The sequence below is a fragment of the Ctenocephalides felis genome, unplaced genomic scaffold (assembly GCF_003426905.1).
Source record: "Ctenocephalides felis isolate EL2017-DRISC unplaced genomic scaffold, ASM342690v1 CF-g0.4_SCAFFOLD_01886, whole genome shotgun sequence".
In the NCBI taxonomy this organism is placed as follows: Eukaryota; Metazoa; Arthropoda; class Insecta; order Siphonaptera; family Pulicidae; genus Ctenocephalides; species Ctenocephalides felis.
This window is the reverse complement of record NW_020538040.1, coordinates 90,033,366-90,052,224: the sequence shown is the minus strand read 5'-3', so window position 1 is coordinate 90,052,224 and position 18,859 is coordinate 90,033,366. Positions and strand designations below refer to the sequence as shown.

At 27.7% G+C, this 18,859-nt stretch overlaps 2 protein-coding genes across 3 annotated transcripts in view; both read right to left on the bottom strand.

Moving 5' to 3' along the window:
* Positions 1-4: 4 nt before the first annotated feature.
* Positions 5-11,497, bottom strand: LOC113378697 (probable ATP-dependent RNA helicase DDX46). Its single transcript, XM_026619255.1, has 16 exons — positions 11,300-11,497; positions 11,082-11,231; positions 10,602-10,746; positions 8,931-9,212; positions 6,475-6,741; positions 6,236-6,337; positions 5,985-6,163; positions 5,338-5,492; positions 4,784-4,959; positions 3,004-3,384; positions 2,571-2,680; positions 2,189-2,400; positions 1,867-2,030; positions 1,547-1,729; positions 1,019-1,195; positions 5-701 (listed from the first exon to the last, which is right to left on the bottom strand). The coding sequence occupies exons 1-16, from the start codon at positions 11,311-11,313 to the stop codon at positions 462-464; spliced, it is 2,937 nt and encodes a 978-aa protein (XP_026475040.1). The 5' UTR covers positions 11,314-11,497; the 3' UTR covers positions 5-461.
* A 2,488-nt stretch (positions 11,498-13,985) lies between these two features.
* LOC113376480 (E3 ubiquitin-protein ligase Nedd-4) overlaps positions 13,986-18,859 on the bottom strand; it is a 13,517-nt gene continuing 8,643 nt past the window's right edge. For both annotated transcript variants that reach the window (XM_026616409.1, XM_026616410.1), the window contains exons 11-17: positions 18,267-18,391; positions 18,064-18,205; positions 16,857-17,066; positions 16,552-16,792; positions 15,395-15,623; positions 14,335-14,504; positions 13,986-14,261 (exon numbers count right to left, since the gene is read on the bottom strand). In XM_026616409.1, coding sequence (XP_026472194.1) covers positions 14,159-14,261; positions 14,335-14,504; positions 15,395-15,623; positions 16,552-16,792; positions 16,857-17,066; positions 18,064-18,205; positions 18,267-18,391 — 1,220 coding nt within the window. In that variant the 3' untranslated portion in view covers positions 13,986-14,158. The remainder of the gene's footprint in view (positions 14,262-14,334; positions 14,505-15,394; positions 15,624-16,551; positions 16,793-16,856; positions 17,067-18,063; positions 18,206-18,266; positions 18,392-18,859) is intronic.

The window sequence follows — 18,859 nt, the reverse complement described above, 5'->3', positions numbered from 1 at the left end:
GTATATATTTCACTTCATGAATTAAATATTGCTTCACTACATTGCTGTATTTTTAGTTGTTCTGCAAAACCATATTTATTATAAAGTTATTTAGAGTTTTCCAGAAAGTGAAATGCACCCCACGAATAAATTCAAAAATATGTACACATTTCTCTCTACAAACTGATGTGCATTCTAATATTGGAAATAAACATTGAGTGGTTATATATCCACTTAAATATTAGTAATTATCAGTAACATATAATAAAAATTTCTAATACATTTTAATCTAAATGAAAATGAAATTTGTATTACAAATTACAATGGGAGACAATATTTAAACTATTTACACACATCCATCTGCAAATATGTCAATCAATCACACCACACTACAAAACATATTGAATTTAAAAAAAGACATGTATATTTTAGATACATCTGTCCCATTATAGATAATGTCTCTTCAATAAAACATGTTTCTTCTAACAAACTTTGTATCTGGCTTTGTTTACTGCATGATGAGAGCTCTGTAACTTCAGCAATTCTTCCTTGATAAGCCTAGTGATTTCTGATTTTGCTCTGGACACTGCAAGTTCATTAGAACTTTCAATAGCCAAGTACAATTTACGTTCACCCTCTGGTGGTGATTTACCAGGAGCGACAAATGTGCCACGTACTGTGAGACCTGCCTCAGAATATTCACTGATCTGTGCAAGAGCTTCCTAAAATAATGAGTAAAACAACATAAATTCTCAACTAAATTCAAGTTATTATAAATATTTAAAAAATTTATATGTATGGATTATAGATAATTTCATATACACTATAATAAAATTATCAGTAATTGTTTTACAAATTAATTGCAACATTTCTTAATAATATAACTTTTATATTGTAATGTAAGTGTACTTCTTTATATTATTAAGTAAATAATAATTGGTAATTATATTTATATAACAATTTTTAATTCAAAATGCGATAAGTTGTCAAAGTATACACATGCAATGTACGAGTTTGTGCTATAAATAATGATACTAACTTTACTAGTGACTCTCCACCTTGCCTGCTGTGGAAAGTCATTAATTTCTAGTTCTTCTTCAAATTTGCGGAATGTTTGATCTGGTTCATCTCCTGCTAAACGATCATCCTCCTCTTTAGGTTGATAATTCAATTTAGTGTTGAGCTTAGCTGCCAATTGTTCAGCAACTGTTTTAGCCTTTAATTAAATTTTCAAATCAGATTGATTTAATAATAAAAAAAAACATACGCAGAAAGTAAAGAAGAAAAATTCTTTCAAAACTAAGTTCTATTTGTTGATATTTCAAAACGAGCGTTTATGTGTGCATCAGAAGAAGTTACCAATAATAATTAACTCTGAACAACTATTCAACATTACATATTAAGATTGAAGGAGTACGCATTTGTATACATGTATTAAACAAATAAATACAACATATTTAACATAAATATGAAATCGTTAACCTTTTATATTTAATTTGTAATTATATATAGTATAATAATACTACATTGAAATTGTGATCAATCAAAGACAAATCTGATAACTTACAGTGATCAATGGTTGTGCTCCGGCTCCTTTTAGAATAGCCTCAGCAGCTTGCTGTGTTGCACCTTTTGCTTCAGTTCCAAGATTCTTGGCCAGATTGATTTGCGAAGCCAATTTCCTTGCTAATTCCAATTTATCTGTAGTTGTATTTGAAACATTGCCTAACTGAGCAAGTAAGTTGGGAGCCTGAAACAAAAATTGCATTAATATAGATATAAAATAGGTTCAACTGCATAAAATGTGGTACAAATATATATGTATAATATTATTGATAACAAATGACATTTATATGTTATCAGGTATCACATTGTATTGGCACAAACCTTAACTTCCTTTACTGTGCGTTTGGTAGCAAAGAGGTTTTCAATATGCTGATCAATATCTTGTTCCATGTCTTCGTCATCTGAGTCTTGAAGACCTAATGCAGCCTTTTGGAGCTTTTTACGTTCAGATACTGCAGCTGCCTCAGATTCATCAAATTTGAAACCTGAAGATAAATAAATTTAATACAATAATAGAACCTACTGTGCCATAAGGCAAGTTGGTGAACAATGTGAAATTTAATTAGGTTTCAATATAATTAGTTTAAAAATCTAAGATATATTACCAGAATGAATTGCCTGGATGTAAAAATATTTTTTGTACCTTTTCCACTAAAACCTCCACCTGTGTGTACTTTTTTGCCAAGAGCTTCTTGTTCAGTCTTGTAATTATCCCATAATGTTCGAAGCGAATCAGGCACAGTACTCCCAGATAGTTCTAAAGCTCTGATGATATCACCAGCATATCTTCCTTGCTCAAGGGTCAAGAATGTCCATGCATAACCTTTATTACCCGCCCTACCTGTTCTTCCACATCTAATTGAGAAAATAAATAGTTATATAAAACTGACTTCAGATTTCAATTCCAACAATAGATTGGATAATTAATTAAGCTCTAAAAAAACTAAGTTTTGAACAAAAATGCACAAACGTATTCTAGAAAAATTTGATGTACAAAAAGGAATATTTGATGTTATTATCATTACCTATGAACGTAATCTTCATAGTGATTTGGGCAATCATAATTGACAACTAATATCAATTGCTTAACATCCAAACCCCTTGCAGCAACTGATGTGGCAATCAATAACTTGACCTATATGAATATAAAAGAATAACTCAATGTAGATTTAATTTAAATGGTAAGTGATACACTTCTTAGAATTACTCAGAGATATCGAAATGTATTAAAAAAAAACTAGGTTTATAAATATATAAACACTTTAAATGTTTATTGAAATTACAATCAGATAAAAATTTACAACTAGTGCTACTTATAATATAAAGCATTTAATCAATTGCAACTTTATTTGTTAATTACATTTTACAAACTGAACGAGAATGTAAAATATTATACTAATTAACAAAATAAAAGCAAGAATAAAATTTTTGATATTGATAGAGCTATTTTTTTTTTACCTTTCCACTCTTAAAATCAATTATTGTCGAATCCCTATCAAATTGGTCAATCCCTCCATGAAGGCTCATACAATTATAACTTGCTTTCATCAAATCTTTGAGTAATATATCTGCATTTTCTTGTTTATCCACAAATACTATAATGCTACCTAATTGTTGATATAACCCAAGTAGTTCCAAAAGTTTGAAGAATTTTGCATCTTCTTCCAGAATAGCAACATTTTGTTCCACATCTTTACAAACTACACTTCTACCTCCAACTTGAACTTCTATTGGCTTTTGAAGAATCCTCCTAGCTAATGCTTCCATTTGTCTTGGGAATGTTGCGCTAAACATAACAGTTTGGCGATCAGGTCTTACATTGTCTATAATACGCATTACCTAAAAAAGAAAATTTTAATATAGTTCAAACTACATAATGTTACTACAGTACACCTTATTATTAAATAGATGTGTGGTACAGTAACTTTAATGTAACAATAGCCTAAAAATCATGAACTTCCCATATTGAAAATAGTTGAGTTTGTCAAACAAACCTGGCAAATTATAAAAATATTTTAGTTAAATTGCCATTAATGATTAAGAATTTCATTAAACAAGTACATTAAAAATACTTAATAAAGAGAATTGCAAAACTCTAAGTAACTCTTAAATTTTCAGTGTTTCATAAACTGTGAAAACATAAAGGTTTAATGAATGTTTGTTCGAAACTATTGACATTTTGATTGAATTTAATGAAATTACTTTGCCAATGTTTACACCATATCAATGAATGTGCTTTTAATTAAACTATTCATTTTCGAACAGATTTCAAAATACTTCAAAATCTTTTTGAGAAAATGAAAAACAAAACATTCATCTATTGTCAACAAAGTAATATATTTACATAAAACCAATATTTTTTGAAAAGTTTTTAGAAATATACTTATAAGATTTTGAGTAAATGTAAAAAAAAATTAGGTTTTAACTATTAGACCTAGAAACTACATATAACTAATTAGTACAACTCTCCATTTTTTAAATAGTTCTTGCATTCAAAAAAATGGATAATTTAAAAATTGGAATTGAAAAAAATGCTTGGACCACAATAAAAAATTATAATTCTCAGTAATTTAGGTCAAAGTCGTCATGCTGGTTGCCGCCTATAAATGACGCTCGTAGCGAAAGGCGCTCGTATATTTATAAACAGAGTTTTTGAAAGGTGAAAATTATTAGTCAAAAAAGGTCAAGGTCAAAAACATATATATTTCAATAAATGTAAGTATGTACATTGCATTTTATAACATGGGTTTTTTACCCGTAGGTATTGTATTCTTCATTGGATTTGATTTTTCAAACAATAATTAATTCAGAATATATAAATAAATTCATATTTGTGTGACAAAAAAAGAGGAAAGAAAATTTGTCCCCAAAAAAAATCACATAGCACTATTTATAATAACACATAATAACACAAAAGAAGAAAAACATCATAAAAGATTTATTCACTCTAAGGGAGAAAATTTGTGTCCGGCCAAGTTTCATTTACCGCTATGGGTCGATCAGTATATATTTTGGCATGGCGTGATTGCCATACCAAATATCGTCTCTTGTGTATTGGCCGAGGCCCGCGATGTTAATATTAGGATGATCCCCACATTTTAGATAATATATGTATTTTGCAATAGTGTATTGATTACAGTATTTGGCAAAACCTAAAATTGGTTTATTAATCATATCCCGCTACATTACATAAAAACATAGAATGCTCCACATGTTTAAAATAAATTATTCTGCATACCTGTGGTTCAAATCCCATGTCAAACATCCTATCAGCTTCATCTAAAACAATGTATGTCACTCTCCTTAAATTTGTCACTCTGCCAGAATTCGCTGCCAACATATCTATCATTCTTCCTGGAGTACAAATAATAATTTCTGCACCTCTTTTTAATTCAGCTATTTGCTCTGATATACCTGATTTATAAAGTAAATTAAAATTGTAAAATATATGATTATATTTAATTCAATATTATTTTAACTTCAGAATAAAATTTAGCTGAGAATAATGTAGTAGATATTAAATTTTTTTATAGATATTATCATTTCAATAATGTAATTTTCATTTATGGTATTTTTTATTATTAATGCCTCTAATTGATTTCTATATAATTTGCTTACAAGAAAAGTTGACTTATTTATTTAACTTATTAAAAACAAAAAATTAAATATTGTTTTATACTTATTGTACTGGTACTTAGTGATACCAGTTTTACATGAAAAACCATTTGGTTTCATTTGAAGAAATCAGATCTAGTTTTGAAACACAAAATAGAAAGAGAAATCAATAATTACCTGTGCCTCCATAAACACATACTGGCCTTAAACCTAAACTTTTAGAAAACTTTCGTATATCTTTTCCAATTTGCATACATAACTCTCGGGTCGGAGTCATAATAATAGCGACTGGTCCATCAGTTTCCTCTAAGGGTGGTTGATCTAAAATATGCCTAAAAGTATTTAAATTATATATATGGCTTTCCAATAAATGTTCTTGAAATAATACCAATCAATATAGTTATCCAAAGTGTAATGCCTATGAAACTTAAACAAAAGCGTGATGAATAAATAAACCATTTATTAAAACAAACTATATTTACAGCTTCTACACTACAAACAAAATGTTTTCTTGCTTTTGCAGCATGTTTATGTGGTAACGGATCCATCACACTTTGTTATGTACAATCTCATACAAAACCACTACAAACAAAATGTTTTCTTGCTTTTGCAGTATGTTTATGTGGTAATGGATCCACCACACTTTGTTATATACAATCTCATACAAAACCACTACAAACAAAATGTTTTCTTGCTTTTGCAATATGTTTATGTGGTAATGGATCCATCACACTTTGTTATGTACAATCTCATACAAAACCAAAAATTTCAATAAAGCATATATACTATTTTTCAAAACAAATGTAATTAGAATTTAATTATACCTGAACATAGGAAGCATGAATGCTAGTGTTTTACCACTGCCTGTTTTTGCAATTCCAATCAAGTCTCTGCCTGACATTATGGCAGGAATAGCTTGGGCTTGAATTGGTGTGGGTTTCTCATAACCCAATTTTTTTAATATATCTAATTCTTTTTTTGACACACCACACTGTGCCCATGCCTGCAAGATTTTGTTTTGTTTTGAATACATTTGATGAAGTAATTACTAAATGCTCATTAACACTCTTAATACCTTAACAGGTTTTGGACATCCTTTTCCTCTAACTGCAATGCCTTCCATCTCTTCTTTATATTTTTCCACCTCTTCATTAGTCATTCGTGCTATTTCAGGTACCTTATTATTAAAAAATAAACATATAATGAAACCTCAAAACAAACGTATGACAAAAAAATGTTCAACATTAAAAATGTTAAAGTTCTGAAAACACTTCTTAGGTACACACCATTTCAGAGCAATATAACAATACTCACTTCGACATAAAATGCTTTGCGGAATTTTGTGTATGAAATTTCATCATGATCCACTTTGGCAAGGTCTTTCTTCTGTTTATTTGCAAAGTTGACGGCAGTGTCTTTTATATCTTCTTGTTCTTCTTCAGATGAATATTCTAATCCATCTTGGTTCTGTTCAATAAGCTCCCCTTTATTTTTCTCTGTCTTTTGAGTGGCCACCCCTGTAACTATTACGACTCCAGCTGTTTTAGCAGTATTAGTTTTGACCTTGCTCAATTTATTGACCTGATTATATATTGAATTATCATTATAAATTTCAACTACATACATTGAGAAATAAAGTAACAAAATAAAAGTATTTATAGCATATCTTTTACTTTTATTATAACTATTAGCATGATAAAAGTGCAAATATAAGTGACTACATGCACTTGTAAAAAGATTGTTGTTATACGTTGTGTGAATATTGAAAGTTTTTATTTTCTTGAGAAATTTACACCAACTAAAAAATATTATTAAACCTAAGGATCAGTTTCAGGTCCATCATTACCATATTATATATATATATATATATATATATATAATAATAATAGTAATATATATATATATATATATATATATATATATATATATATTGTATGATTCTGAATTTGATGTTGACATATGTATTAACAAAGTCTAATAATCGGGCATAACATCAATAAAAACATGAATTTCTTTCAAAAATTTATTTTAAATCCATACGTTTCGGCTATAATCCTAGCCTTCATTCAGTGGAAACTAAAAATAAAATTAAAAACTAAAACAATTGAATTGGAGTGAAAAAAAAAATAAAATAGTAAATAGTACTTACAATTAGTTAATCTTAGTGTTAAATTGGAAAATTTTAATAATCCATGGTATCAAGGTATGGTAATGCACAACACTATGTATTATAAACATTGAACTTGTAATTACACAATATTTTCACCAAATACTAATTTAAAAAATCACAATTGGATAGTGTGTTGTTCGTAGACTGGTTGAAGATATAATGGAGAAAGGACTTTTTAAAAAATATTTTTCACCAAGATTCTACACATGTGTGGAACGAATTGCGAATCCTTTGTGCGTCGTTTTTATTGTTTTGTGAGAAATTTAGATATACTATCTAAATAAAAGAGATTTGTTTACTTAAAACACAAGATAAATTATATACCCGACAACTACAAACTAATTAGCTTAGACGTAGTCTCACTTTTTACTAATGTACCCCTAGACCTTATTTTAGACGCTATAACAACCCGATGGGATGAAATTTCTCTGTTGACTTCTTTATCTTTGCACTGGTTCAGGGAAACTGTCAAGTTCATTGTCTCTAACACTTATTTTGAATTCAATGGCTCTTTCTATTATCAAATTTTTGGGGCGCCAATGGGGTCGCCACAAGTCCATCTTTAGCAGAAATATCTTTACAACTTCTTGAAAATATAATTTTTAAAAATTACAATAAACATATTTTTTATTGCCGTTATGTAAATGACATTATCACTTGTATCCCTAGTGATGATGTCACTATGATAATTGATCAATTTAATAACGTCAATAAAACATTAAAATTTACAGTAGAATTGGAGACTATGAACTCGATAAGTTTCTTAGACATAAAACTTATACGTACTATGGATAACAAACTAATAACAAATTGGTACCAAAAACCAACTGACTCTGGACGTTACCTTAACTACTTTTCTTATCATCCACTCAAAATGAAAATAGGTACTATAATAAATCTATCTGACCACGCAATACTTCTATCGGACAAAAATATTTTGGGACAACAACATCAATTTAATTACGAAAATTCTAACAGATAACTCCAATCCCTTAAAACTTATAAACTCCGTAACCAGTAACAGATGAACATAACTTTTGAATAAAATGAACAATTCCACAGCACAAAACGATTTACCTGACTCAGAAACTCTTTCTGGTGTGATATGTTTGCCATACATTAAACCATTTTTCAAAACACCACCATATCTGAATGAAGTGTGTATTTTATCATTTTACTAAAAACATATGTTTGCCAGTCTTTTTACACTTTCGCAAAATTTGTAAACACAATTCATTCAGTATTTAGACGTAACTTAATCTGTACACACTAGAATGTAACCAAAAATTGTCAAAAAATAATTAGTTTAAATGTTCCAGTTATTAATAGCTTGGTTTATCACAGTGTAATAGTGTAGTGTATTTTTGTATAATTAATTTTCTGTAAGTATTTATATATAAGTTCTAGAACTTCATATTATTTCTACATTATATAAAATCTTTTAGTTTTTCCACTGAATGACGGTCTCGATGAACACCGAAACGTATGGATAAATAAAGTATTTCAAAACTACTTTAGTTTTTTTTTACTTGGTGTTACTGCCCGATTCTAAATAACTCATCAATATATATATATATATATATATATATATATAAATTACCTTTCGGACTTCGTCTTGTACACTCTCCATAAATGCATCCAAGGGATCAATTTCCATTTCACCTTCTCCTGATGCACCTTTATTATCGTCAGCATCAGCATCATCACCACTATCATCTTCTAGAGACCATTTTTTGGCACTTGGTAGTTGAAGGTTTGCTAAGAATGAAGACTTGTCTTTTTTAGAAACCTCCATTTCTTTCATCTTTCTTTCAGCACGCCATCTCTCAATTCTTTCGCGCCTTTTTTGCATTTCTGCTTCAAGTCGCTTTTGCTCTTCTTCCTAAATTAATGTTCATATCACAACATAATTAAATAAAGATGTTTTTTTAATTGTTATCTCCAAATGTTATGATATCATAAGAAATACACACACATATACAAAGTAGGCAGTAAATTTGATGACAAACTGGCAGTTCATGCACTTTTGAATTTTCTTGTTTATTTGCTAGATTTAATTCTACTACACATTATAAAACAGATAAAATTATTATTATTAAGTTTTGAAGAATGCAAATATGATTGTGTGTGCACTTATAATCATAATACAATAAACGATGATGTGAAAGTTATTCCAACATACAATTTAATATAAATTCAAAATTAATGAAACAGAATTTAAAATATAAATTATTTATAGTTAAATAATAAAGTTACTATTTACACATCATATAGCTTGTATAAATACAGATTTCAATTATGTTTTCACCGCGGCTTTATTTTCATCGTTGCAAACAAATTCGACTTTTGTGTCAAATAAGAAAGTATTTCCATGTTCTAAAAAAAAAATTAAAAACTAGTCGGGCGCATGGCATCGTGCCTTAAGGCAAAATGCTGGAACTTCCCGTACCAATTTTTTTTTTTTTTTAAAGATTAACATTTTTGAAAAAAATTTCGCCTGAAAAATTAGATTTTTGAGAAACTATAAACTTTTGACAAAAATTTACTTTTTTTTTGAAAAAAAGACTTTTTGGAAAAAAGTGTATTTTAAATTATTTTGGAAATTCTGAACTTTTTTTCAAAGCAATCGTAGTACTTTAATTGCATAGAGACGAAATATAGAAGCGTGTAAGCGCCGCGCCGCCGTCTAACAGATAAGCATTGGTACGAAACCCATAGGAATGTAAACAAAATTTATACTTATTGTTAAAATCTCTATAAAATATACGATAGTTTGATGTGCATATGTCTAATGATCATTTTTGACCGCCAGGTGGCATTTTTTTTACTTTTTTTTACTAGATCTCCGAAACCGTTAGACCTGCCTTCAGATCAGTTCTTCATCTTGTTAATACAAGTAAAATGTTTTTTGAATTATTCAAATCGGACGCTCCGTTCTCTTAAAAACTGAGTTACCGTTTTTGGCACTTTTTGCCCCTTATCTTCGGAACGACTAAACCTGCCTTCGCCAAAAACTAATCAGCACGTCTCCTTATCAATACGAATCGGATGTTTTTTTAATTATTCAAATCGCTTCATCCATGTTCCCGAAATCGTCGACGAAAATTTGTATCCGAACACAGATACACACACGCGCAAACACACACACACACACAAACATCCTTTGAAACGTAAAGATATATAAAAATTTTCATTTTCTATTTTTTGGCGATTACTATAACTTACCCTACGGGAAGTTAATAATATCCAGACAAAGAAACATAATATTCACCTTTTCTACAAGACTTGGAACAAAATGATCCTCTTTATCTTCCTTTGCATTACGTGATTTTTCCTTTTCTCTTTCCTTGGATGAGGAACGTGAGTATCTACGGGATCGACTCTCGCGATTTCGCTCCTTCTCTTTACTATCAGCTCTGAAATATTGGGCAATTGAATTAGTTATAATTTTTATCCAGAAATATAAACATTATTTTATATCATAAATTAAATACTTAATAATTAAATGTCATCTTTCAATAAAAATAAAAAAGATTTTTCCTCATTAATAAATATTAGGTTTAGTTATGAAAAATGTACAAAGATTCACTTCTTAGTATTCCATTATCAATATTGCAATAAAGACAAAACCATAATGTATATAAAATAATCAGTTAAAAGTTAAAGTGTTTCACACCATTTTATAATGTTCTTATTTAATAGTATTATTTATCACATGATATTATGACTTAAATTTCTGTTGAATGCCGACCTTCTTCTATCACGACTTCTGTCTCGTCTGTCTCGAGATCTAGATCTTCGATGCCTACTTGACTTAGAGCCCCTATCTCTGCTGCGGGATCGACGCCGTTTACGTTCTACAGAAGGAGAAACACTTCGACTTCTACGTCTTCCATCGCGACTATAAAATTTACTGCTTTATTAATATGGCAATACAAATTAAATTTTATTAACAGTATGTAACCTTACCTGCTTCGCACCATTATAATGAAATATAAATAGTTTTAAATTTCAACAAATATTATTATAAATAATACATTGACATTGCTTACTATGTTGTAAAATCTAGTTCAAATTCACTTATACAATAACAATTTTGACTAAAAATGTTACAATTTATAATAAAGAAATCTGTGTTGAAGAATCTAAAATCTGTGGTTAAGTTTATAAAATTGAAGTTGATTTGACGTTAGAGAAACAGAATTGCTACAGGCAGCCGTCCAGATAATAAAACTGTCACTTGGCAGATGGCACATCTCGCGCGTTAATCCGTTAATGGTGGCATTTCGGTGAAACTTCTTGTCTGTTCTCGTGTGAATTTGACGGATTGACAGTTATCATCATTATTATTATATTATATTGTCTAGGGTTATCATTTACCCTAACGATAAGACAATATAATAATGGATATTGGCCATTAATCCAGGATAATATAGGAATTAATTATTTTAACAACAATGATTATTATATTGTGTAGGGGCATTGGCGGTGGCGGTAGTGTAAACAATTTATACAGCTGATTAGTATATCCAATCATATTTTAATATCCTAGACAATATAATAATGATAATGACAATAGAAGAATGATTCTAATATTGTCGGCATTTCGGTGAAACTTCTTGTCTGTTCTCGTGTGAATTTGACGGATTGACAGTTATCATCATTATTATTATATTATATTGTCTAGGGTTATCATTTACCCTAACGATAAGACAATATAATAATGGATATTGGCCATTAATCCAGGATAATATAGGAATTAATTATTTTAACAACAATGATTATTATATTGTGTAGGGGCATTGGCGGTGGCGGTAGTGTAAACAATTTATACAGCTGATTAGTATATCCAATCATATTTTAATATCCTAGACAATATAATAATGATAATGACAATAGAAGAATGATTCTAATATTGTCTAGGGCTTATGACCTATGTAGACAACCATACAGACATCATACAGATTTGTATCTAGAATTTTATTTTATAATGTTTTTTCACGCGGTGTTGGAATTTAATGTCGATTTCGGAATTATTATTTTATTGTTGAACGCTATATATCAATTATTATTTCATTAATAAATTTTTAAACAAGGTAAAGGTGTTTTATATCACTGCCTTTGAGTTATGTCATGTTAGCTATATCGAGGCTAAGTTACAATATCTAATATCTATATACATATTAAAAATTATTGTTACTCATTAGCAACAAAAAATTGCTGATTTACTGCCGGCCGAGGAAAACAATGTCGTATACCAGTTTAAGCTTTACATGTTTGTCAATAATCAAGTTTAAAAATGTAACAATATATACAATAAGCGATTATATCTTATTCAATATTTAATTTTGAAACCAACTTGAAGAAACACCTCAAACAACGTAAAGGAATGTTAAAAACAAGGGTGATAAAAGATTTTCTTAAATTTTTATTGCATTGAAATTAATTTTAAAATTTTTAGATAACTTTGAATAAAAATTTTTAGTGTTTTGTTATGCCAAAATAAGTTATAACAGTTTGAATAATAACTTTAAAAAAACTGATACAAATGGAAATTTGAAAAATCTCAGCAATATATAAAGATTTTAAAAGCACATTTTAAAAGTTTTATGATAGTCAAAAATTTAATGTTCTTATAGCAAAAGTATATCATTGTAATTTGATGGCACTTTTTTATAGAAAATAGTCAGATCCTTTTTTAAAAACCAGTGAATTTTGCAGTTAATAAAATAACAATTTTTTACTGAATCCTAAAATACTATTTTCTTCAAGATTTTCTTACTTTCGATTACGTTCGATAATATAAAGACAAAAATGGATACAGAGTAATTATTGCTATAGAAGTATATTGTTATTTCAGGATATGTATTCATTATCTCTGATACAATTCTCTAAATAAAACTAAGCAAATGCTTTATAATCTGATCAGATTTTATATGCTCTATATTTATTGCTCTATTATCTATATTTTATATAGAATTTATTTTGATGCATATTTATATGTAGTATAGTACATTCTATAGATATAGCAATATTCAATTGAAGATTGTTTAAATTTATTAGACACAGCATGCAAAATGTAACTAAGAAATTCATGTTTTTAATTATTTATTTACAGTATGAGAAAGTTTAAAAATTTACATCTGCAGTTAACATATATAAGGCATTTTATAAGCAAGTTACAAGTTCAATTATTTGTAAATCACATATTTTTATATTTGTAGTTTTAGCAATACCATAATGTAGAATTACACTTTGCACTTTTATACCTTAGCATGGAATACAAGATTTAGCAGTAACATTATTTGATAATAAAATATTTACATTATAAAAGAAAACAAACATAAACCACTTAGAACCTACCTTTCAAATTGTGTTTTAATATAAATTATTTACATTCACAAAGATCAAAATAATTAATTAATCTAGCTAATAACAATAATATACAACTTGAAATAAGGATATTATATGGATGGATGTAGTCTAAGATTTTTTTTAATTTAATCTGATATATATATATATATATATATATATATATATATATCTTTAAATTTATTTATAATAATATATAATTAATTTGGAAGTTATATAGTTGATACATGAAAAAATACAATCAAATATTTTTCATGAATTCAATAAAAAAAAAAATTGGCGAATTATTATATTGATATATAAAATTGACCCTAAGAAACTTTACATGCTTGAACAATTGAAAGCACAAACATTGATAAGGAACTTAAAAAAATCACAATAAATTGCATTAGTGCACAAATAAAATACACGAAGAATTTGTTGACAGCCGTAGTATTTTATAGTAAATCCATTGTTTTAATCTACTCCGGCAAATCCTTGCGATCCCTCAATAGCTTTGATGAGTTTATCTCTTAAAGCCTGATAACTTTCATATGGTGGCAAATCAATCCTATTAAAACTGTTAATTAAAATATAATTATTACGATGTTTTTAAAATTGCAAAACTATAATTAATTAGTACAATAACTGACCAAGTGTGAGCTCTGGGATAGTTGTCAGGAGTACCCCACATTTCAATTGTAAAAACTTGAGGTCCATTTGAACCATATAATTCCCGAAAACCATTCATAGGTACTCTTGATGTTCCTGTTACAAATTGCAGCAGCCTAGATCGCATCTCATTAGAAAAAGAAAGCACAACCTAAAATGTTTATGAATTTAACATCTAAAAATGCTTAATCCATTATTTCACAATATGAACTAAATCAAATCAATGTCCAGTCCAAAGGCAATGCACCAAACATGTGGAAGGGATGATAGAGTAACTTTTAATTATGTTAACCCCTTAACCTACAAATACGAGTATAGTCCACGTGCGATGGCTAGGCCAAATGCAAATTTTACAGGCATAGCCCAGTATGGTGATTGAGCCAAATGTAAATTTTGAGAGAAATATTTGATAAACATTTACAGACTACTAATGCAATAATTGTGGTAGATCTCTGTGGTAGATCTCTGTGGTAGATACAAAATATTTTTTGTAATAAACTTGTATGTTGGATCAATGCGCCTGGAAAAATGACCATGAACGCTGTACTAGCTTGTACAATTTCGACCCAACATATTCAAATTGTAGATTAAGGGTTTAATATTATGATAGTCGTTGAAGAATTATGTTTGTTAATGCATAAAAAATTTAGGGAAATATAAAAGGACATTGAAAATTGTCACAAAAAGCTTATTTTTTTCTAAAGGTGGGATTAAAATTTATCATATGTTCTAAGAACATAGTTTTGAATTGGTTTGGATGCTTCATGTTATAAACATGTTGATAATTTTCTTGATGTATTGGAAAATTTTCCCAATATTCCATACATTTTACATATTACAATAATTATCTTCATAAACCAAAATGGAAATTCTATTAGTTGCATCACATATTACTTATGTTAATTTTATAAGCACTAAGATTTAAATTACATGCTCATAAATAACCTATAAAATTACAAAGAAGCACTATTAAAAAAAAACTGTTACAAACTAATATTTTCTACATACACAAATTATATTAAAACATATCAATGTACATACCCTCCAAAACCATTGAACCACCATATGATTTGCATGATATTCGCCTTTGTAGTGGGTATTATTTTTCCAATCTTTAACATCGATATGCTGAATTCCACACATCAATAGTTCTAGTTCATGTTCATCAAAAATTTTCACAAGTGTTAAAGGCACTAAAGCATTGAAGCCTTCTAGAAAAGCATTCATTTGATCCTGAACTCGCGATACAAATCTCCATTGAATTACTAATCTATAATTTCATTATATACATATATATATATATATATATATATATATATATATATATATATATATATATATATATATATATTAATCTGATTTAGACAAAAAATTACTCTTATTCATAAAATAAATATAAGCATATAATAATATGCAAATGATATTATTACCATTGAAATATTATTTATTTCAAATCTTGAAAGGAAAGTTTCAACAGGGGCTTATTTTAAATGACATGTATGATTTTTAAAGTTTTTTTTATACAAATTATACATTAATACCATTTAATAATATAATAAATCAGTTTTACTTTTTAGTAAATCAGTTTTTCCTTTTTCTGAATTATAGATTTTCTTCGTATAAAATTATGTACAATTTGTATCACAATTAACATTAATAAATTATATTGCATTCAGTGTGTCTATTTCATTTTTTCAGTTCAAATTTCATAAAAATAATTTCAGATAAAATATATTAAAAACAAAAAACTTTATGAAAATATGGGACAATATAGAAACAAAAAAAACTGAATTTGGGACAAATAGTGCTTCTAGAAATATATGAGATGTATGGCAATCTCAATAATTGCCCAGGATTCAGGTCGTGGAAATTTTTTTTTTTGACACAATAATTTTTCAAAATTATGAACCAAAAAAATTATGCATATCTGAATACTTAGACTTAAAATTAATTATAAAGTAAATTATATGATGGTTGAAAATTTAAAAAATTTACTAGAGAAACCCACAGTTCAGAAAAATATATGTTTTGCACCAATTAATTCTGCTTAAACAAAATTGATTCATTTAAAATAAAATTGATATATATATATATATATATATATATATATATATATATATATATATATTACATTTCAAATAAAATAAAATTAAATGCTACTCTATCACATTTATATAAATGTAGTATTAATGACTGACCTGATATATTCATCTTTATTTTCATTATTTAAAGCAATATTTGCACCATTTGGTTTAAGTTCACGCTGTGTTGTTTTGCCAAATGTTTCCTCATCCACGCAAAATGTTAATTCTAATTCTGATGGATCATTTTCTTTTATCCACAACAATGAACTATAATATTGAGAATCTACAGATTCCATATCCTTCAAATCGATTGGCTTACCAAGCATCATTTTATAGAATGGTCGAATGAAAAAAGCTAAAATAAAAATTGTATGAATCCATTATTCCCATTATGCATATGTGCCCTACCTACTACTTACCATCTAATAATTTTCCGTGATAAACAGCCATTCCAGCAATTCGTCCAATGAATTTAAAATAGTTTAAATGTTCTTCATTACATATTCCACTAAATGGATTTATTTGTAATGTATAATTATCCATTGCCGAATATTCAAACAAGCCATAATATGGATTGAACATTTCTTTCGACAATAAGAAAAACCACTCTCGAGCCAAACCACCATAATCTAAAACGTATGTAATTTATTCTCAATAATAAATGGATAGGTACTGAAGAAGCTCTGGTCATACTGCATTTTGTAATATTTAAAATGAATCTAAAAACACTTATTAATTATAAAAAAAATACACTTCAAAACAAGTTAAATAAGGAGAACCAGTTTTGAACCAAATTGCGCTAAAGTGTATCTATACATCAGATTGATGTATAACAAGGTTAAAGATTTGGAACCATTACTTGAATAAACTGAAGCTACTATCTTACATAGAGATATAATCAAACTCTAGAGTGACTATGTAATTCACTTTAGTATGGCAAATCTTCATTTAAAAAATGAATGTCTTTTGTAAATTAGTAATTTCGTCATGAGCCAAATATAAATTCAATAATATATATATTCCCCCATAAAATATTTTGATTATTATATTCAGTAAACTATTAAAATTCACGTATTTGCACTAAGATACAATTAAATAATTGTGCAAAAATAATAAATAAACCTGATTTAAATGTAAAAGTAAATACAAAATATTAACAAATACATAAATATTGAGTAATGAACTATTTTGTTTTAAAGTAATATCAAAATTGTTTCAGTACCTACTAAAATGAATTTTATTCAGCTCATTAATGAAATTGGATTCCTAGAAACAAACCCCCTTAATTGTAAACAAAAGTTAAATATTGCAAAAATTATTCACAATCTTCATTATTACCATATTATACTCCACTTCAGAATAAAATTTAAGTTATTTGTATTATGTAAATTCTATTAATGTAAACCTTTATACTCTAGTTATTTCACATTTGCAAATAACAAATGCTCATTTACTTAATTTATATTAGCATATATCACAAGACAAATAATCACTTGAGATTATATTACATCTATCAAATTAATCTTTAATGTGCCTTTAATAGCTCTGCATTTCCACATGAGGTTATTAAATAATATTACTATTGTCTTAATATTTAAAATATATAAAAAGTAATTAATATCATACCTAAACCAATTTCTGACTCAAAATCAATCCAAAGCTTAGTTTTAAGTAAATCTATTCTGGATATAGAATTTATTATGCGATATGAATCTTCCAAAATACTAGAGCGTCGAACCTTGATCTCAAATTTGTTAGGTACATTATTCTACAAAAACAAAATGTTTTAAGAAAAATTCAATTAATTCATTAAAAATGAAATTTCTTACAGGTTTTCTTAATTGTAATTTTAAATATTCATATTTTCGTTTATAGTCCCTTGAGTAAGGCACAGCTGGTCCGGCTATCTGAGGATTAGACATCCTAGGATCCTCCCATTGAGTGGTGTGTGTATCTACAGGTTTTAATAAAACATTTGAAATTAGATTCAATATATTACCATATAAGTGTCAATGTCATACCAAAAGTGAAAAAAAAAAACTTATAATAACATACTCAGTGACACAATTATGACAACACATTTTTAAAATAATAGAATTTTTATGCATATACATTTCAGCTATATATTGCAAGACAATAAAATTCTTTCTTCGCTATGATTTCTTCTATCTTCTCAATGGATCTTAAAAGTTGAGTGAAAGTATTTTTTCTATTGAAATGGTTAAAGATAAACTTTATATCAAACTGTTTACCAAACTACTCAAAATAAGGTTTGATTTTCAAAAAAACCTTTTAAAAGTTATTGGTTTAGAAACTAGTTTTATGTAATTAGTAGCCAAGTCATTTCTTTGCAGTTATCTGTTAAATATTTAATTATTCATTTTCTAAACAAAGTTCAAAATTTTTAAATTTGTTTTTGAAG

Excerpts from the sequence above, each read along its gene's own strand:
- LOC113378697 (XM_026619255.1), bottom strand. Across the intron at positions 2,681-3,003 it reads TTGATTTTAAGAGTGGAAAG|GTCAAGTTATTGATTGCCAC; the intron begins GTAAAAAAAAAA and ends ATATTCATATAG. Across the intron at positions 1,730-1,866 it reads GCACAGTAAAGGAAGTTAAG|GCTCCCAACTTACTTGCTCA; the intron begins GTTTGTGCCAAT and ends TTTTTGTTTCAG.